The sequence below is a fragment of the Vigna angularis genome, chromosome 8 (assembly GCF_016808095.1).
Source record: "Vigna angularis cultivar LongXiaoDou No.4 chromosome 8, ASM1680809v1, whole genome shotgun sequence".
Classification (NCBI taxonomy): Eukaryota; Viridiplantae; Streptophyta; class Magnoliopsida; order Fabales; family Fabaceae; genus Vigna; species Vigna angularis.
The window spans coordinates 3516879-3538059 of NC_068977.1; the positions used below are offsets into that span (position 1 = coordinate 3516879).

The 21181-nt window shown below is 34.1% G+C and overlaps 2 protein-coding genes and 2 non-coding genes across 5 annotated transcripts; all 4 read left to right on the top strand.

Annotated features, from left to right (window-relative positions):
• Positions 1 to 512: 512 nt before the first annotated feature.
• Positions 513 to 2351, top strand: LOC108345097 (AAA-ATPase ASD, mitochondrial). Its single transcript, XM_017583669.2, has 2 exons — positions 513 to 1160; positions 1226 to 2351. The coding sequence occupies exons 1-2, from the start codon at positions 592 to 594 to the stop codon at positions 2184 to 2186; spliced, it is 1530 nt and encodes a 509-aa protein (XP_017439158.1). The 5' UTR covers positions 513 to 591; the 3' UTR covers positions 2187 to 2351.
• Positions 2352 to 3397: 1046 nt separating this feature from the next.
• LOC128193838 (small nucleolar RNA Z199) lies at positions 3398 to 3478 on the top strand. The gene has a single exon (XR_008245147.1). It is a non-coding gene; the product is annotated as a small nucleolar RNA Z199 (small nucleolar RNA).
• Positions 3479 to 3706: 228 nt separating this feature from the next.
• LOC128193841 (small nucleolar RNA R64/Z200 family) lies at positions 3707 to 3800 on the top strand. The gene has a single exon (XR_008245150.1). It is a non-coding gene; the product is annotated as a small nucleolar RNA R64/Z200 family (small nucleolar RNA).
• Positions 3801 to 10044: 6244 nt separating this feature from the next.
• LOC108344785 (AAA-ATPase ASD, mitochondrial) lies at positions 10045 to 11875 on the top strand. 2 transcript variants are annotated; one of them, XM_017583278.2, is made up of 2 exons: positions 10045 to 11547; positions 11588 to 11875. In XM_017583278.2, the coding sequence occupies exons 1-2, from the start codon at positions 10108 to 10110 to the stop codon at positions 11729 to 11731; spliced, it is 1584 nt and encodes a 527-aa protein (XP_017438767.1). In that variant the 5' UTR covers positions 10045 to 10107; the 3' UTR covers positions 11732 to 11875. The 2 variants fall into 2 exon arrangements, with proteins under 2 accessions (XP_017438767.1, XP_052722755.1); XM_052866795.1 differs by having other exon boundaries at positions 10045 to 10493; positions 10560 to 11875.
• The last annotated feature ends 9306 nt before the right edge of the window (positions 11876 to 21181 follow it).

Genomic DNA, 21181 nt, shown 5'->3' on the forward strand with positions numbered 1-21181 from the left:
TTCTTCATATATCATTATTATCATCAAAACTCTTTGTTGAACTTTCTCTTCTTTTTGTTAATAAATATTAATAATTTTTAATTTATAAAATACTATTTAACTTAATTAATATATTGATTAATTATTTTAATTTTTAATTTGACTTACATTTAATGATTTTTTAATAAATATTAGAAAAACAAGAATTTTGTTGATAAAAGTGAAGGAATATTTCTATACCCACCAATTAAAAAAATTATTTAACATTTAATATATTAACTGTCTATTTTCGAAGATGTAAAAATATAAGTTTTTTTTTATCTAAAGTAGGTGAAAACAAATTTGAAAGAGTCCAAATATGTGTCACATCACAACAAATTCATATTTCTGTGTTCACATCCACCACTTTTGTCAATTATTTTTTATATAATTATAAAAATTTATTTACTTTAATTAACACATTACCCATAAAAACATTCACACGATTCTTTAAGTTCACAAAATTATTTTCCTTATGGTACTGACTCTATTAATACCACACTAATTCCATGCATATTCTCTATTAAACCAGAGAAAAACAGAAAACAGAACAGAATCTCTGGAAAAGAAAAAATGAGAGAAATGGGTGAATTATGGTCTCAACTAGGTTCACTCATGGCTACCATAATGTTTGTGTATGCCATGTATGAGCAATTCTTCCCGCACCACCTTCGAGTCTATGTCAGAAAATACACACAAAGATTCACACGCTTAATGTACCCTTACATCCAAATCTCCTTCCCTGAGTTCTCAGGCGAAAGGTTGAAGAGAAGTGAAGCATACACTGCCATAAGAACCTACCTCAGTGCAAACTCTTCTCAAAGAGCACAAAGGCTCAAAGCTGAAGTTGACCAGGGTAGGCAAGACTCTGTGGTGCTTTCCATGGACGACAATGAAGAGATCACAGATGAGTTCCACGGTGTTAAACTGTGGTGGAGTGCAAACTACACACTCCCAAGAACACAGTCATTCTCATTCTACCCTTCTTCAGAAGAGAAGAGATTTCTAACCCTAACGTTTCACAGGCGCCACCGTCACCTCATCACCACCTCTTACATCCAACATGTGTTGAAGAAAGGAAGGGCCATTGCAGTTGACAATAGGAAGCTCAAGTTGTACACCAACAACCCCAGCAACGATTGGTATGGATCATGTTTTTTTGGATTTTTATCAAACTTCGATTTATGTTTGGATTATTTCCTGACAGGTATGGTTGGAAACGTACCAAGTGGAGTCATGTGAATTTTGAGCATCCCTCGAGGTTTGACACTCTTGCAATGGATCCAAAGAAGAAGGAAGAGATAGTGAAGGACCTTGAGAGGTTCAAGACAGGAGAAAAGTACTATGCTAAAGTAGGGAAGGCTTGGAAGAGAGGATACTTACTGTACGGTCCCCCTGGAACTGGGAAATCAAGCATGATAGCTGCTATGGCGAATTACATGAACTATGATGTGTATGATCTTGAACTGACAGCAGTGAAGGAGAACACGGAGTTAAGGAAGTTGTTGATTGAAACATCAAGCAAGTCGATTATAGTGATTGAGGACATTGATTGCTCTCTTGATCTGACTGGGCAAAGGAAGAAGAAGAAGGAGAAGAAAGATGAGGATGGGGAGGAGAAGCAGAAAAATAATCCTGTGAAGAAAGCTGAGGAAGAAGAGAAGAAGGAAAGTAAGGTGACTCTATCAGGGTTGTTGAATTTCATTGATGGGATTTGGTCAGCTTGTGGTGGAGAGAGGATCATAATCTTCACGACAAACTTTGTGGAGAAGCTTGATCCTGCTCTCATAAGGAGGGGAAGGATGGACAAGCACATAGAAATGTCATACTGTGGCTATGAAGCATTCAAGGTGCTGGCCAAGAACTACTTGGAGGTTGAATCACACAGTTTGTTTCCCACTATTGAGAAGTTGATGGGAGAGACCAATATTTCACCTGCTGATGTAGCTGAGAATCTAATGCCTAAATCAGCTGATGAAGATCCAGAAATCTGCTTGAAGAGTTTGATTGAGTCTCTTGAAGAGGCCAAGAAGAAGGCAGAAGAGGAAGCAGAGAAAAAGGCCAAGGAGGATAAGAAAGAGAATGAAAAGAAAGAGTTAGTCAAAGATGAAAAAGTTGAAGCTTCTGAAAAATCTGGAGAAGAGGTGAAAGAAAATGGCATCCATTAGTTTAGATTATGATTAGTCATGTTAGTGACACAATACCTATGATGTTGTATTTTATGTTGTTATATGAATCTTAGTTTTCTGAAGCAATAGATCGAATTAAAGGTTACTCAAATGTCTGAGATATGTTAACTCTATTAATAAAATACTGATATTTTTACTTTTCTACTTGATTCATCTTAAATTATTGTATAAGCAGGGCGTGGATAGAACGTCCTTGGTTTGCTTAAATGGTGACAGTGCACTAAATGACTTACCAAGTCTTCCTTTGGCAGACTCCTCCAATAAGAGGACGAAGCTTAAAAAAGAAAACTTGTTCCAAAATATATTATCCTAATCACCTTTGAGAGAAGACAAATCTTTTTTATGTTAAAAACATTACGGTTATTAGAATTTCAATGACATATAAGAATGTAAGAATGTATAAGGTCTCCTGTTTTCAAAAAAATTCTCACATTCAAAGTGAAAAAAAAGAAGATGAAAATTGTAACAAAAATAAAAACAACAATAGTGACAGCACGGGGACGAGGATGACAGGAAATTAGGTGATGGTAACTTCAACGGCTAACAACAATGAACAACAACAATCCATGATTTGTTTTACTTTTAGAATAAGTCTGAGTTTTACCGGAGTCAGCCTTTTTAGATTCACAATACTGTGAACTTTGACACTATTTTACGTTCTGTTTCATTTGTTTATGCTACCATATTAACGCCTGAATATCTAATTTTTGAATTCGTAAACCAATATTATTTATCTACCTAAATTGAATGATAAAAGCAAAAAACAGTGATTATAGAATTAAGAAAGATGAAAATAAAAAAAATATTTAAAAAAAGGTCAAAATGAGTAACTATTAATTCTCATTTTTATTTTGTACACTACAATCTACAATTTTCCCAAAACCCTTAAGAGACAGCTAAATTATATGAATGAAGAGAGTCAACATATGAGAGAAAAGGCCCAAATTATCAAGACCCGGCCCATTCCACACCAATCTTTCAATTTTAGATGCTTCACCTTTCAAATGTCTTTGTTTATAAATAAGCAAAGCAAGGGCTTAACTCGCAGTGTCTCAATATTTTGCCTCTTCAATCTGCTGAGGTTTCAGGTCTCTCTACGATCAAACCTTCGATTCCTTCTAATTAGGGTTCTTCATTGTCTCCAATTTTAGGATTAATGTTTCTGTATGCTATTTTCTTCCCTTCTTTTAAAATCATGTGATGAGGAAAAAAACTGCAACAATATGATTGGATTCGTTCCATGATTCCTTGTATTTAAGTCTCTGATGATTGATTTTCTACTGCCTCTATTGTTTGAAATAGGTTCTTTTATATTTTTCTTTTCTAATTTTGAATTTGCATTCCCCTTCTTTTCATTTCTATTCGATAAGATCAGTAAGGAGATGTGATGATTTTTACATTGGTCCGTGTTTCTGAATTACCGTGATGATTTTTTCATTGTTATTCACGTAATTACTTTTTGCGATTAACTTTTTTTAATTTTGTTTTATTTACATATTATTCTGCTATGATGATTTAAGAATAAAATTCACATGTCAGACTTCAGAGATTTTAATAATCAATGAGAATGACAATTCTTTTCCTGAGCTGATTATCTGATATTGTTTGTGTTATATGATTCGTTGTTATTGTAATGATTGTGTTATTCTGTTTGATATAATATCATTGACGGGAGATTTCTGATCTGGAGTCTCGCACTTTTTTGAGGGCAAACAAATTGTGTTTGCATGTTCTCAAGTAACCGTCGTAAAACGATTCTCCGGCGTGACGGAGCTGCCCTTAGGGGTGGCATCTCCGCTAGAGTGGTCTCATATTCCATTGCCTTGTGGAGCGGCGTCGCTGCCTTTACCATTTGGGACTGGCCATGAGACAAACATTCTTTCAGTTTTTGCTTTTAGGGTATTTTTGTTTATTAGTTATGTATTTTTGTTGTGCTAAATCGTATTAAAAATGTCACTTTTAAATTTTTTGTTTGTTGTCTTATAGTTTTCCTTTTGTTGTTTTATACACCTTTCTAAATTTAGAAACTTAGACTCTTTGAAATCTATATTATAAAACGATGACAAAATGCATTTATATATTATATATGATTACAACTATGATGAGGATTGTGCAAGGCCATGGTAATTCGGAAGAGTTAGAAGTTTAATATCACATGGCATATACATCATGAATTTATCGGAATCATTAAATTTGTATATATTTATGTATTTCCAATTATCAGCACATGTCTGTTGGAAATTTAGTTAGGTAATCAATTAGGTACCAATTAGATTGGACAATAGAACAATGTTTTAGGCCACAAAAGACAGGGTGTAGATGTTCTATAATTTTTTAAAGTTCAAATCTTCTAAAGATGTCACTGAGCATTAAACATATTTTTTCGAGTAATATTAAAAGTTATTGAGAGAAGTATACACACTATTTGACAAATTTTCAGTCCAATGAGTACCATGGAGAACTTTTATTTTCGTCTTTGTCAATTCTAGTGCACGAATCAGACTTTTTGTGTCATTTTCAATTTTAGTAAATTTCTGCATCCCTCGAAGCACTTTTAGGCATCAAATGTTCTACAAACTTAGCTAGGGTAAAAAATGCCGACTATGGCAACTCAATCCATCAGTGTCAATACGCAGACTATGGTAAAAAATGACATCTTATAAGCCAATCAAAAAACCAATTCACTTACAAACATAAAACCAATCAATATTCGGTGAAAGGATCAATTATTGTCGTAACAAATTCACTCTCAAGTTTGTGGAACTTATTACATAATGATGTAACAAATATACTTAAAAAAACACAATTCAACAATACTCATTGAATATTATTAATATAAAGTGATTAAATAATATTTACAAAAGTATTTATTAGAATAATTATTATATATAAACAAAATATATGATCATATAGATAGTTTGATTACATCATAAATATCTTTTTATACTACATATCTATCAAATATATGATTATTTACTATATTAATATTATTATCATACTAATTTATAATAAATGTGATAAATTTTTATTATCTTTTATTTTATGTAAGATTTTATTAGTTTCAAACTTCTTATAAATTATGTCTTTTTTCTACATACAGTGTAACATCTCAAAAATACATTATAAAATCATATACGAAAATCATCACATGTTAACAATACTACATACCAGTTCTACACTGAACGAGCTACGAATTATGGTCGAACGGCCTTACATAAATATCAGGGGATTTAAAAGTACGCTAGCTACTACTACTAGACCGAACGATGTACAAACTATACTAATACCGTACGGTCCTTACAAAAGAAAGCCAACAACAGACCGAATGCTCTCAAGGTTCGGCCTTCACTTTCGCTGCGTCTTCCAACACTTCTTCCAGCAGCTCTTCTCCTTTTGCTCACATCTACACGGATGATCATTGCAACAGGACAATGACAAGACGCACAACAAAGACAAAATGATAAACATGGTAAGCTTATGTAATTTAATTTCTTCAATAACAACATTCATAACAAACCCAACAATAACCACATCATAACTCATACTTCCATACATGCAAATAACGACCACATGACTCTGACTGTCCGGACTGTATGAATCCTATGTAGCTACGACGTTCGTGCACCCGGGTGATGTAGTAACTGGGATACCCTCAACAGCGGCCACCCGAGGTTAGTCCATTCCATCCAAATTAACCATAAGGATTAGGACCTCCTGCCATTCCCACACGTGACTTACTCTTCTCTACATGAGAACGAGAAATCATGGAATATTAGGATGAACGCCAGCTTAGCATGCCTACATTCATACTTTACCAATCAATAACCACTTTCTGAGATATTCCTCCCTGGAATACTCGTTCATAATCACACTATTTCATTCACATCACATTTCAATTATCCTATACTTCGTCATCAATACATTCGACTGAACTACAATCACACTCTCTCATCATCTCATAAGTTAAACTGGAATAACACTTCCATAATCAAACCACTAAGAGCTCAAAATGGACGCCACAAAGCCTAGGTCGAGTACTAAGACTCTAGGCCGAACACCTTTTAAAGACTAACACTGGTTCACACTAAATACTAATACTGATGAGAAACGATGGAGTAACGGACGCTATTCAGATGGAAAGAAAACTCTGATTCTAAGCACAATAATAATATATCTCAGAAAACGAGACCCAGTGCTTGGTTTAAGACCGAGCCCTGTAGAAACCAAACACTATTGAACGAGCGCTGGTCCAAGACCAAATGCTTATCAAGAACGAGCGCTACTGAGACTGAACGCTTGATCCAAGACCGATCACTAATAAACTCACATAAAGCTGTTTAGGAAGTCTAAAGGAAGACTACAATTAGACTGAACACTCATATATACATATCTCTTATTATAACACGAACTCCACTAACGAAATTCCTTGTAGAAGAAGAACTTAATGTAGACGGACGCTTAAAGAGTAACATAATGGTTAATATGAACTCTAGATTAAAGTTTAACTCACCCTATATAGTATTACAAGAAGACTCTTATACTCTATCCTCAAAACATGAGAACTAAGGTAAGACCAGATACTCCCAAGAAGAACCGAACACATCACATTTTGAATATCAATTCTATCTCAGCTCAATTCACAACATGCATCAGTCATCCATCCATACTTCCAAATAAGCAGCACGTACATATTTCATACTCAACCAATAATCCAAACAACATATCATGCAAACATACCAACATTCAAACAATAATATAAATCAAATTATATAAGTTTCCTTTACCTCTTAACGTGACCGAACATTCACAGCTTGAACAGAATAGCTCACCACCAATTTCTTAGAAGACTACGATCGTGATTTACGAAACTAATCAAATGAAAGACCAGAAAGACGTTCAGAAAGGGGTTAAGAACCTCATGCAACCGAAAACTGAGTTTGCATGTACAGAAAACCACTCGGCTGAGAGAGATGAACTTACTCGCCCAGAATCCGAAACTAAACCCTCGACGCCGGAAGAGTAGAAATGGTGCCTGAGTGGTGATCGGAGAAGAGAAAATGAGTGTTTCTTAGAGAGAAGATGAAGAAATCTAGAGGGAAGGAGGAGAAAATGGAAACTCAGAAGATTGAAGAAGATGGTTGCATGTAGAGACTGGCGTAAGTTTTTGAAACTAAGTTTTTCTTCTACCATAACTTTCAATCTCTTGCAGCCACCTGTTTTTCACTTTCTGAAATTCTAAACTCTCTTCTCGACACTTGGCTTCCACTCAAATGGGTTTTGGGTGCGTTTTTAATGAGATCTGACATACAGTACAATCACTTTTTTGTATTCATTAATATAAATTCAAAAATTCTTTATTAAAGTTTGTTAAATTTAAAATTATATTAAAATACTAAAATAGATGAATTGTTTATAAAAATGTAAATTAAAAAATATAATTTAAAAAGTTATATTAAACGGTTTTTGAAAACCGTTAATAAAATCTTAACGATTTTCAAAAATCATTTAGCATATTTTTTAAAATTTTGTTTTTTAATTTTAATTTTATTAAAAATTTCATTTATTTTAAAATTATAATACAATTTACTTTAAATTAAATGTTTAAAATATTTTTACATATTTTTTAATATTTAATATATAATTTTTTTATTATAATATATTATTAGAAGTTTTTTGGAATTTAACAAAATTTTGAAATTATTTTTATTATAAAATTTAATATATATTTAGTTTATTTTAATGTATTTTATTATTTTAATAATTATTATGAAAATAATAATTGTAAAAATAATAAAAATAATAAAAATAAAATAATAATAATAATAATATAAAATTTGATTTAATATATATTAAATCATATTAACATATTAAAATAAATTAATGATAAATTAATTTTAATTTAAAAATAAAATTTTAAAAAAATGTTAAAGGAAACCGTTTATCTTTCTAATTTTTTTTAATTAAAATTTTAATAAATAATTTAAGTTATTGTAATATAATTTTTTTGAAAATATAAAAAAAATTTAAATTATTTTTATTATAAAATTTAAAAAATATTTGTTTGTTTCAATATTATTATAATAATATTAATTTTTATTAAAATAAATTAAATATTTTAAAATTTTGTAATAAAAGTAATTTAAAAATTTGTTAAATTTTTTTAAAAAATATTAAAATATTAAAATAAATGAATTTTTTATTAATATTTAAATTAAAAAATAAAATTTTAAAAATATGTTAAGTGGTTTACGAAAACCGTATTCTTCAACTATTTTTTAAAACTGTTTTAATTTTTTTTTAAAACTGTTTTTAGTTTGAACGGTTTTCGAGTTTTATTTAAAAATCGTTTTAATCATTAAATGAATAAAATTAGATTTTAATTTTCTGAAAATCGAATTTTAATAGTTTTTGTATAAAATTATTGAAATAAGAAATTAGAATTCAGTTTTTTGAAATTCGAATTCTAACATTTCATAAAATCGTGTTATCCATATTTACTAAATAAAAAAAATTTGCTATGTGAGAAAAAAAAATCTACAAGGATGAGGTTAATAAAAAGAGATCAAGAAAACATTGAAATAAAGGGTAAAATAATTGCAAATTTCAATCTAATGTCTATAGCCTATTTGTTTAATTAATTGATTTATTGCTCACCTACTTCCTTTTACATCGGATGGGACAAATATGGCTTTTATTTACGTTTTTTTTTTTGCATAGAACTATAAAACAAAATTCTAATTCAAGAGAGTATCTCTATCAATTTGTTTGTGTTATAATTCAATTATCGAGATACACATGAATTATTGAAGTAATTGCTGGATATAACAATTTCAGTTGTTCAAAGTTCCATAAATTCATTTAGTGACTAACCAATCGAAGAATAATATGTACATTTAATTACTCATTTGTTCTATATTTTAACAATTTGTATATTTTAATCCTTGTACCTATAAATCATTCGTAATTAATTTAGTTTTTATATACATGTTTTTTTATCTGTCTTTTAAAATGTTTACAAAATATAGTTAATGTTATGCATCCTGATAAAACAGTCACAAATTTTAGTACAAGAAGAAAGTATATCTCATATATTTTTTGCATAAATTAATTTTAATAAATATAATTTATTTTCTTATTTTAAAGTTTCTCTGAATGTGAACAAGAAAAAAAAATGTAAGAGAATTATTTTAAAATAAAATAGAAAAATAAATAATATAAGTATAAACATGTTAAGATAAGTAGTGGGGTCAGAATAAATGAAGCTTTTATATTAAGGAAGCGTGTTTGCGTGTAGAGTGGAAGGAGAGGCTGCTATTGTCGCACGTGCCAAATGCTGAGAAAAATATCAACGCAATGCCTCTAACTAAAGCAGCTTTCGCACTTACAAAATTTTAACACGTATTTTACATCTATTATTTCGTTTTTCAATCTGTCTCTTTCTTTATAAATATAATTTTATTTTTTTAATGATTAAAACTCCTGAAAATGAATTATAAAAAATTAATAGTATCTTGACACGTAAGATGATTTTTACCTTTTAAAGTTAAAATTTTTATTACTTTTTAAAGGGATAGGTTCTGTTCATAATAAAACAACCAAAGAACCAAAGATGATTTTTACCTTTTAAAGTTAAAATTTTTATTACTAGTATTAAAAGTCACAGTACTTTTTATACGAGGGAATCGAGTTAGAAAAACCAAAGAACTTATCCAATTGAAAAAGTTTTTCTTTTTCTGCAAGGAATCTGAAAGGAAAGGGGCACACGTATATATGAAACTTTGACTTTGCCTTGAAGGAACTTGGCAAGAAAGAACACACGTGTGTATATATATTCACAGAAATTGTGTAAGATGAGAGAAAAGTGAGAAAAGCAAGAGCAGCACAGAAGATCTAAGAGAAGATGAGGGAGCTATGGAGACAAATGGGATCATTAATGGCAACTGTGGTGTTCATGTACACCATTTTTGAGCGATTCTTCCCTTCTTCCTTTCGTGACCGTCTTCAGGCCTATGCTCAAAAAGTGGCAAACCATTTCAACCCTTACATCCAAATTACCTTTCCTGAGTTTTCAGGGGAAAGACTGAAGAAAAGTGAAGCATACAATGCCATCCAAATCTACCTCAGTGCAAACTCATCTCAGAGAGCCAAAAAACTCAAAGCTGAAGTGGTGAAGGATAGCCAAAGCCCACTGGTTCTCAGCATGGATGACAATGAAGAGATCACCGATGAGTTCCAAGGTGTCAAAGTGTGGTGGAGTGCAAAAAAAGTAAGCTCCAATCCACAGAGGTACAACCCTTTCTCTTACTACGATTCCTCTGATGAGAAAAGGTTCTATAAGCTCACTTTCCACAGAAGCTACCGTGATATCATCACCATGTCTTACATCAAGCATGTGTTGGAAGAGGGGAAGGAAATTGAGTTGACAAACAGGCAGTTGAAGCTTTATACCAACAATCCCAGCAGTGGTGGGTATGGTTACAAGCAGTCAAAGTGGAGTCACATAGTGTTTGAGCACCCTGCCTCTTTTGAAACACTGGCAATGGATCAGAAAAGGAAGGAAGATATCCTGAAAGACCTTACTAAATTTAAGAAGGGAAAGGAGTATTACTCAAAGATAGGTAAGGCTTGGAAAAGAGGGTATCTTTTGTATGGCCCTCCAGGGACTGGGAAGTCTACCATGATAGCTGCTATTGCTAAGTTCATGAACTATGATGTGTATGATCTTGAGTTGACAGCAGTGAAGGACAACACTGAATTGAAAAAGTTGTTGATTGAAACTCCAAGTAAGTCTATTACTGTGATTGAGGACATTGATTGTTCTCTTGATCTTACTGGGCAGAGGAAGAAGAAAAAGGAAGAGGTTGAGAATGAAGAACAAAAAGATCCTATGAGGAAGAATGAAGAGGAGAGTAGCAAGAGCAGCAAGGTAACTCTATCTGGGTTGCTGAATTTTATTGATGGGATTTGGTCAGCTTGTGGAGGTGAGAGGATCATCATTTTCACCACAAATTATGTGGAGAAACTTGACCCTGCTCTCATCAGGAGAGGGAGGATGGACAAGCACATTGAGATGTCCTATTGTTGTTTTGATGCATTCAAGGTGCTGGCCAAGAACTACTTGGCTGTTGAGTCTCACCTTTTGTTTGGTAGAATTGGGACATTGTTGAAGGAGACAGAAATGTCACCTGCTGATGTTGCTGAGAATCTAATGCCAAAGTCTGAGGATGAAGATGTGGAGACTTGCCTGGAGAATTTGATTAATGCTCTTGAGAAGAACAAGGAGGAGAATGCAAATAAAAAGGAAGAAGAAGAAGCAGAGGAAAATTTCGAGGAGGAGAAAGCCGAAGAAGAATCTACTCAGAATAAGGAAATAAACAGAGAAAAAGGCAGAAGAAGAAGAACAGAAAGAGTTGGAAGAGGAGAAAGCCAAAGAAGAATCTACTCAGAATAAGGAAATAATCAAAGAAAAAACTAGGGGTGAAGGAAAATCGAAAATGTGTTTGCAAATAACAATCAGTTATTGATCTAGCCAGTTAGATTTTCTATTAGTGGGTAATGACTGCAGTACACTACCACTACTGGGATTTGGTAATTTGAAATATCTACCAATTTTTCCAATGTAGCTTCTTGGCTTAATAAGAATCAATTAGCCTTCTTGTGTTGCTAAATCTTTATTTTCCTTGTCTTGTGGTTTTTCCAATGCTTCTTGGATTAGCAGATTGAACTCACTTCATTTCAGTTTGTGCCATCTTTGTATAAAGCATAATGTTTGGTTCATTGGAAACCAACCACCTGAAAAAAATGTAGTTCAAAGATTTTACTACATGGAAGAACAGTGTTTTTTAAAATAATAAAACATCCTAGTCAAATTAGCATACAATGATCATTATCTTACCAATCTCAATCACTCTTCCAACTGTCTTGCAGGCCAAAAAGAATTTATTTTTATTTGATCTTTGACGTTGTTGATGACTGAAAGGTTCAATGGTTCTTGAATAAATAGTTTTCAGTTACTGGTTCACAAGTTAATTATCAAACAGTTCTCATTTTCAACCAATACTTTATATAATTGTGATAGTTACAAAGTTAAACATAGTTATGGATTCAATGTTATTATTAGACGACAATCTAGCATTTATAGTTTTCACTAGTTACTGGTTTTCAGACCATTACTGATAATTACTCTATTTTCTATATTTTGTTCCATACTCAAACACGAAGACCTTTTTTCCCTTCCTAGATTTATACATGGACAGTGAAATCAGATAAGAAAACTAATTAGAATGTTTTTTTTTTTATATAAACATTCAGAAACATTTAACCTATAAAAGTCTGCTATTAAAAAAATGATGATAAACAAAAATAAGTCTTTCCATTCTGTTTTCATGCTACGTGCCCTCCCTAAACAGAACATAGAACAGGTCTAATTTACTTTTTCTTGCAAAGCTTGATTTCATCTTTATCTGGTGACCTTTCAACCTTAATAAGAACCACTCAAAATGAACACTGTGTAGCATAAGTAAAAAATTCTGACATAACCAAATGTTTTTTTTTCTTCTCTATTGTATCTTACTTATCAAATTAAGGAACCTGTAATCGGTGACAATTCAGCATGCATCAACACACGTCACACACAACAAAACATTTCTCTAAGGCTGTGTTCGCATGAACGGATAACATTGTTCATGCGAAATTGCGAGCGATGATTTAATTACGTTGTGTTGTTCGTTTGAGAGGATAAGGAGGGATCAGCGACGATGGATTTGCAGGATTCAGTCCATTTTCGTCACCTGCAACATGGAAGAGATTTGCGCGGATAGTAAGGGAAAAGTCATGTGTGCCCTCCACTTATTACCTAAATTTCATCCCTGTATATCTATTAACCATGAATAACCGATTCCCTAACACAGTGCAGTAACACAGAACCGATTCGAAAGACTTTATAAAAAAAAATTTGATAACAGTTGAATGGTGGTCAGGCTTTTACTTTTAATATTGTACATACATGAAAGTGCTTGGCTTGGCGTGGTGGCGTGGTTACAGAAATATTCCTAGGCTTTCCTCAGTTGATGTTACCTTGCTTCATAAATCCATTCAACAGCAAAGATTCCTGCACATACACACAGTGAAAGTGCAGTATGAATATGAAAGCACCATTGACCATAACACGAACTTCATATGTGGTTGCTAGTGGGTAGGTCGTTCTATTTATTGAGGGATCAGAAGCATAATATATTGGTTGCTAGTGTTGAAAGTTGTGTGCGAAGGGAGAGTTGTTGGTTGTTTTGCTGAGACAAGGAAGACAAAGTGGTGAGGTTAGTAGAAGCTATTATGATGTATGTGCAACCAGATATTGTTGGTTTTCATTTGCAGGTTTGTAGAAGGGGAGGAAGAACGACGTTGTGCGTGTTGATGGCATGAAGAAGCAAAGGCTTGAAGAAGAAGATGAATCCGCGTGTTTGAGAGCCGAAGAAGACGATGTACAGTGTAGGAAGAGGGTGGCGTATTCGGTTATAGCAGAACGTAATCGGTTACAGTGGTATGAAGATTTTTCTGCACATGTGTATTCGGTTACCTCAAAGGTGTATCCGGTTACGGACCAAGAAATATTGTGGAAGAAAATGTATTCTGTTACAGTTTTGGGTATTGGGTTCAAAAACGATCTCGGCAGCAGACAGTGGAAGCGTTCGACCAGGGTTGTTCTTGGACGACACCGTGGAGGAGATGATTAACCGGAGTGGAGAGGTATGGTAGGGGTGAGTGGTTGTGTGTGCTGAACAGAAGCATTAGAATCGGTCTTTTTTGTAGGCAATGAGAAGGTTTGGGTGGAGCCTGTTATGGAGGACGTCGTGAAGGTGGCGGAGGCCATCTGAGAGATAAGAAGGTGGAGAAGGAAGCAACAATGTCATTGATAACGATGGTGGAGAAGCAAGCATGTGCAATGCGGATGAGGAATGAAAGATATGCAGTCCATGCAGAGGAGTGGATGGTGGTGGGTGAAAGATCACGAGCTCTGACAGTGCGTTTGTGATGTAGGTGTTGACTGGTTGGAGGTATTGTGATCGTGGTGGACGTACGTGCTCGAAGGTGGTGGAGATTGCCAACGTCGTGGAGCGCTGTGTGAGCTACGGAAGGTGGTGGAGGTGAATCAACAGCATCATTTTGTATCATTGTGTGTACTTGGTACTATATGGAAGTAATTGGTGTTTTCTTTTTGTTTGTTGAAAATGAAAGAAAAGTGTCATGACTTGGATAGTTTAAGTATGAGTTCTTAACCAGTTTTTATACAGATACATTGGTAGCAAAGAGGTGGCTGTGTGGTTGGTTGTGAAAGTGGGGAACTGTGGTGCATCAGTAGAGCAAAGTGGTAAAGTTGAATGTAACATTGAAACTTAATTTCACTCTTGTGAAAGCATCAAAAAATGGGGCTGTTATCTAATGAACTCATATAATTATATTTGCATGTTAGTTTTGTTTTCGAGTGAAATTGTAAATTGAGAATTCTAGGTAGCATCTACATAAGGACAAATTGGTTGTGTGATTGGACGAAAAATCCTAGTGCCCCTCATTTGTGGAAATTTCTTGGTGAATCCAACTTCAATTGTGCATATGTGTCGAACATCTTCAAGAGGTAAGTGTTAAAGATGATTTGGCTATAATATATATATATATATATGAATGATTGAATTAGTGGTGGTTATCTGTAGCTTTAAGAGTTTCAATATATGAATGGAATGTATTATGTTGATTTATATTTCTATGTTATTTAATATATGAATGTATTCATATTTGAAATATGAATTTGATTTGTTATATGTATATGTATGTAGTTCATAATAAAGATATGAAATGTCTTGGATGCTATCTTAACTTTGGAATTTGAATTTCTAATTCAACCCTCAGGAAATGAGGTTCATCCATATGTCTTGAACAACAATCGATTTTACCCGTACTTTAAGGTACTCATATGAACATATTTGTAGATGTTATTTGATCAAAGGATGATAACAAATTTTGAGTTATATGATGACTTCTTATTTGTATGTTTAGGATTGCTTAGGGGCCATAGACGGTACTCATGTTCGGGTAAAGGTGCCAAGGTGTGAAGCTCCGAGATTTCGAGGAAGAAAAGATTGGCCAACTCAAAATGTGTTTACTGCGTGTGATTTTGACATGAAATTCACATACGTTCTTGTTGGGTGGGAAGGCACTGCATCTGATTCAAGAATTTTAAAAAATGCTCTTGATCGAGATGATCCGTTGGTTATTCCCCAAGGTGAGTGTCTACATTGCGATGTTGAAGATTTTATTTAGTAGTGACTAATTACTTGTATGTGGGCAACATTGTAGGAAAATACTACCTCGGTGATGCTGGATTTATGTTGAAAAGCACAGTTTTGACTCCATATAGAGGCGTAAGATATCACCTTAAAGAATATCCACGTAGAGGACCACAAAATCCACGGGAGTTGTTTAATCATAGACATTCATCGTTGAGAAATTTTATTGAAAGAACTTTTGGTGTTTTGAAAAAATGATTCCCTATCATTGGAAGTGGCACTGAACCACACTATGGATTGGAGACAATGATAGACATTATATTAGCTTATTGTATCTTACACAACTTCCTTCGTGGCGTGGATAACGATGATGTTACCAATAAGGAGTATTGGTAAAACCTGAAGATGTGTTTTGATGATGCTGCAACTTATAGATTTTGGATGTAGTAGGAAAATATTTAAAAAAGCAACTTGTAGATTTTGAATGTAGTAGGAAAATGTTAAACATTGTAATTTTTACTAGTATAATATGGTTAAGCAATAATCGATTATCACAAGTCATACTTGAATAATCGATTATCACTTCATATAATCGATTATCACATTTTTGAAAACCTGTAACGGACTTGAATAATCGATTATCACTTACAATAATCGATTATTCATGGCAGTTGAGAGCTGACCTTTGGCACTCAGTGTACTTGGCTATATAATTTGATTTGGAGAAATCAGAAGGTAACGTTTTTTGAACTGAGAAAGCTTAGAACACTGTGTGTCAGAGGAACGTTCTTAGAGAGCTTTTTGTTCATTGTTCCCTTGCTTGGTCTTGTGAAAGGAGAGGCTCGCGTATCGTGTGTCGATAGACGGAGCAGACTCTCTTCAAGTTAGCAAGGTGCTCTGCCTGGTCTTGTGAAAGGAGAAGCTTGTGAATCGTTGGTCGATTGCTGGAGCGGTTCTCTTCAAGTTGGTAGAGTGGTTCTTTTCATTTTATTCCTGTTCATTATCTTGTAATCTGTTAAACCATTTTTAGTGAAAAAGGTTAATCACTATTTATAGTGATTAACGACTGGACGTAGAATCTTTTGATTCGAACCAGGATAAAAATTCTGTGTTGATCTTCTTATTCCCTACACTCATATTATTTTACGTATATCAACTGTTTGATTAATTTTCTGAAAGAAAATTATTTTTACTAAAAGGACAAAATTAATTTTAATTATGATCGAATACGCTTCCCGCTCTCTGAGTTTTAATTCCGCTGCGCTATACTCTTCGAAAAATACCCCCTCCGATACCATCAATTGGTATCAGAGCTTGCTTTGATAGTTTTTCAAAAAAAAAATTTATTTGCGAAAATGGCCGGTCACAATCAAAACCATGTATATGCTGAGGGTGCTTCCATTAACAGACCTCCATTGTTTACTGGTGATAACTATGCTTTTTGGAAAGTGAGAATGGAGATTTTTATGGGGTCTGTTGATAGAGGTATCTGGGAAGCTGTACAAAATGGCCCTTATATTCCTATGAATATTGTTGATGGTGTAGAGACTGAAAAACCTTATTTTAATTGGACTGCTGAAGAAAATAGACGAGCTCAGTTTGATATTAAAGCTCGCAATATAATTTCATCTGCTGTTGTACTTGATGAATTTTATAGAATTTCAGTGTGTAAGACAGCACATGAGATGTGGGAAGTCCTCAGAGTCACTCATGAAGGAACAGAGGACGTGAAGCGTGCTAGGAAGAACACTCTCATTCAGGAATATGAGATGTTCAGAATGCAACCTGGAGAAACGATCTTTGACGTTCAAAAACGATTCACTCATATTGTGAATCATTTAACAGGTTTGGGTAAGACTTTTGATACTGATGAACTTAATGTGAAAATTCTGAAATCTCTGGACAGGTCTTGGCAACCAAAGGTGACTGCCATCTCGGAGTCTCAAAATCTTACTCAGATGTTAATGCCAATCTTGTTTGGAAAGCTCCGTGAGCATGAACTTGAGCTGAGGAGATTGACTGCTGAAGAGGATCAAGGCAAAAGGAAAACTCTAGCTTTCAAGTCTGAAATATCTAAAGGAAAAAGCTCTAAGAGGATCGAAGAAGATGATTCTGATGATGAAGAAAACATGAGCTTGATGATAAAGAAATTTGCAAAGTTCATGAAAGCAAAGGGAAAGGACAAGTTTCACAAAGATAGGAAAGAAAGTCAAGAATCTCCATCAAACGTAAAGTGCTTCGGTTGTGGAGAAAGAGGGCACGTAAAATCTGAGTGTCCAAAAAGCAAGAAAAGTGAAGACAAGAAGGAAAGAAAATTTCAAAGGAAAAAGAAAGCATACATAGCTTGGGAGGATAATGCCTCTAGCTCAACGAGTTCAAGTGACACAGAAGAAGAAGCCAATCTATGCCTTATGGCAGATTCTGAAGAAACTGGAAGTCAAGTAAGCGATTCCAGCTTTGAATCTAGTGAATTAGATTTACAAAAAGCTTTCTTTGAATTGATGAATGAATCTGAGAAACTTAATGCTGCTCATAAAAATTTAAAAAAGGAACATAATGAATTGAAGTTAAAATATGATAAACTGCTTGATGATGACGTATGGACAAATGTTGCTCAACTTCCCATCTGGGATGATGCTGTCAAAGTCCATTTAGGACTTGAAGATTTCAACAGGATGATGACTTTTCAATCCTTCCTGCGTCATCCTGAACGACAAACAAATAGAAGGCAATTACTGGTTGGAGGTTTTAAAGTTGAAGAAAGGATGATCCACTACTTGATTGTCTGGATTTTATGTCCTAGAGCAACCAACCATGCTCAATGCTCTGAGCAGGTTTTACTTCTGTTGTATGGGATTCTAAATCACATGCACATCGACTGACCTGCTCTCATTGCTGACACAATGGTAAAAGCCAAGAAATCCCATTCATATCAATTTCCCTATGCTCTTCTTATTTCTAGGATTTTAGAATTCAAAGGTGTACCTGTTGAAGGAGAACTCGTTCAAACTATTGAAGCTGTGGGATCAGAAATTGGTGATACTACCTTTCGTCAAATGGGATTCATTACTAGAGGCAGAGTCCTTATTCACAAAGATGATGACCATCCTGATGTAGATGAAGATGATGACATGGACACTCATATGGCTGACCCAGTAAGTGCTGCTGCTCCGTCTGATGCTGGACCATCCAACATACCCTCCTCTTCCTCAACTTCTATGGAAGAACATTTTGCAAGGTTATCTAAACAATTGGAGGATATGAGTCTTGCACAAAAGACTCACTTTGAGGAGATTTATGAGTGGCAGCGATCTGTTGATGAGTACATGGTTGATCAATTTCTTGATCTTGATGTTCGCCTATCTAACATCGAGGGTCATCTTAATATCCCACCTCCTGAACGTTCTCCTAGTCCTGAATTCTAGGTTTTAGGCCTCTAAGTTTGATTGTTATGTTATTTTCTTTATGGTATTTAGTTTCTTAATCTTTATGAATTTCATGTAATTCCTTTCTGTTCTTAATATAATGAGCTTTTATTTTTTGCCTATATTCCATTTTTGAGGGGGAGCTCATATTAAGGGGGAGGTTATTACATTATTCTTTTTGCTTATGATCAAAAAGGGGGAGAAGAAATATAAGGGGAGGATTAAAAAAAAATAGTTTTTAATTGTACAGGTACTGCTAACTGTGGTTGTCCATTAGTTTATATATGTTGCAGGTAAACCTGAGTTGCTTTTAAAAAGAGAGTTTTTGATCATCATAAAAAAGGGGGAGATTGTTACCAATAAGGAGTATTGGTAAAACCTGAAGATGTGTTTTGATGATGCTGCAACTTATAGATTTTGGATGTAGTAGGAAAATATTTAAAAAAGCAACTTGTAGATTTTGAATGTAGTAGGAAAATGTTAAACATTGTAATTTTTACTAGTATAATCGATTATGGTTAAGCAATAATTGATTATCACAAGTCATACTTGAATAATCGATTATCACTTCATATAATCGATTATCACATTTTTGAAAACCTGTAACGGACTTGAATAATCGATTATCACTTACAATAATCGATTATTCATGGCAGTTGAGAGCTGACCTTTGGCACTCAGTGTACTTGGCTATATAATTTGATTTGGAGAAATCAGAAGGTAACGTTTTTTGAACTGAGAAAGCTTAGAACACTGTGTGTCAGAGGAACGTTCTTAGAGAGCCTTGTGTTCATTGTTCCCTTGCTTGGTCTTGTGAAAGGAGAGGCTCGCGTATCGTGTGTCGATAGACGGAGCAGACTCTCTTCAAATTAGCAAGGTGCTCTGCCTGGTCTTGTGAAAGGAGAAGCTTGTGAATCGTTGGTCGATTGCTGGAGCGGTTCTCTTCAAGTTGGTAGAGTGGTTCTTTTCATTTTATTCCTGTTCATTATCTTGTAATCTGTTAAACCATTTTTAGTGAAAAAGGTTAATCACTATTTATAGTGATTAACGACTGGACGTAGAATCTCTTGATTCGAACCAGGATAAAAATTCTGTGTTGATCTTCTTATTCCCTACACTCATATTATTTTACGTATATCAACTGTTTGATTAATTTTCTGAAAGAAAATTATTTTTACTAAAAGGACAAAATTAATTTTAATTGTGATCGAATACGCTTCCCGCTCTCTGAGTTTTAATTCCGCTGCGCTATACTCTTCGAAAAATACCTCCTCCGATACCATAAGATGACTCATTAGTTGCTGAAGTTGATAATGAGTTGAATGAAAGGGAAGACCATAATGTTTCATCATCTCAAGTTAGAGAAGAGAACCATAGGATTGGTAGTAGTATAAGGGATTCTATAGCAGATCATATGTGGCGAGATTATCAAAACTCGTAGTTATTGTATTTTATTGTGTTGTATGAGTATTTGATGTTATGGGTATGACAAGAACATTCTATTAAGGATGTTTAATGTTAACTTCTTACCATTTTATTTATGAATTAGGTATGAAATGAACAGAGGTAAGGCAACCGCCATTGAGTCCTCTACTCCTACTAGAGAGTTCATGAAGTGGACAGAGGACATGGACTCACGTCTTCTACACTCTATGATTGAGGAATCACGAATCGGTAATAGGGTTGACGAAAGCTGGACATCCCAAGCATATAGTAACATAGTTGATCATCTTCATAGCTCTGGGTATGTCGCAATTACGAAAAATAATGTTAAAAATCGTCAGAAAGTGTTGAAAGATAAATGGCGTGAGGTACATGACCTGTTTTCTGGATTGAGTGGATTTGCGTGGAACCCGGTTAGTATGACATTTCAAGCGGAGGACGATGTTTGGATGGACCTCATTTAGGTATTTTTAAAAAAACTAAGATTTTGTGGATCTTAATAATACATAAAATGAAACAGTGTGTTTGTTTTGTTTGTTGTTTCAGTCGAGGACAACTGCGGCAAAGTGAAGAGTTAATATTATGAAACACTACGATTTAATGGTGGAGTTATGGCTGCTGATCAAGCTACTGAGAGTGGTGTTCGGACCGCTCGTCAAGCATGTCGACAACGGGTTGGTCCTCGTGTCAGTGTTAATTTGAATCAAAATATTGAGTACATTCGAGAAGAACCTGAGTGGACGGGGTATAGAAACCCAACTCCATCATCACCGCCTCCATCTGTGGATGAATATAGTCCAGGACAGACTCAATCTGTGCCTTCCGT

Coding starts and splice junctions, on each gene's coding strand:
- LOC108345097 (XM_017583669.2), top strand. CDS start 592: ATGAGAGAAATGGGTGAATTATGGTCTCAACTAGGTTCACTCATGGCT. Junction 1,161..1,225: donor AACAACCCCAGCAACGATTG/GTATGGATCATG, acceptor ATTTCCTGACAG/GTATGGTTGGAAACGTACCA.
- LOC108344785 (XM_017583278.2), top strand. CDS start 10,108: ATGAGGGAGCTATGGAGACAAATGGGATCATTAATGGCAACTGTGGTG. Junction 11,548..11,587: donor AAAATTTCGAGGAGGAGAAA/GCCGAAGAAGAA, acceptor AAATAAACAGAG/AAAAAGGCAGAAGAAGAAGA.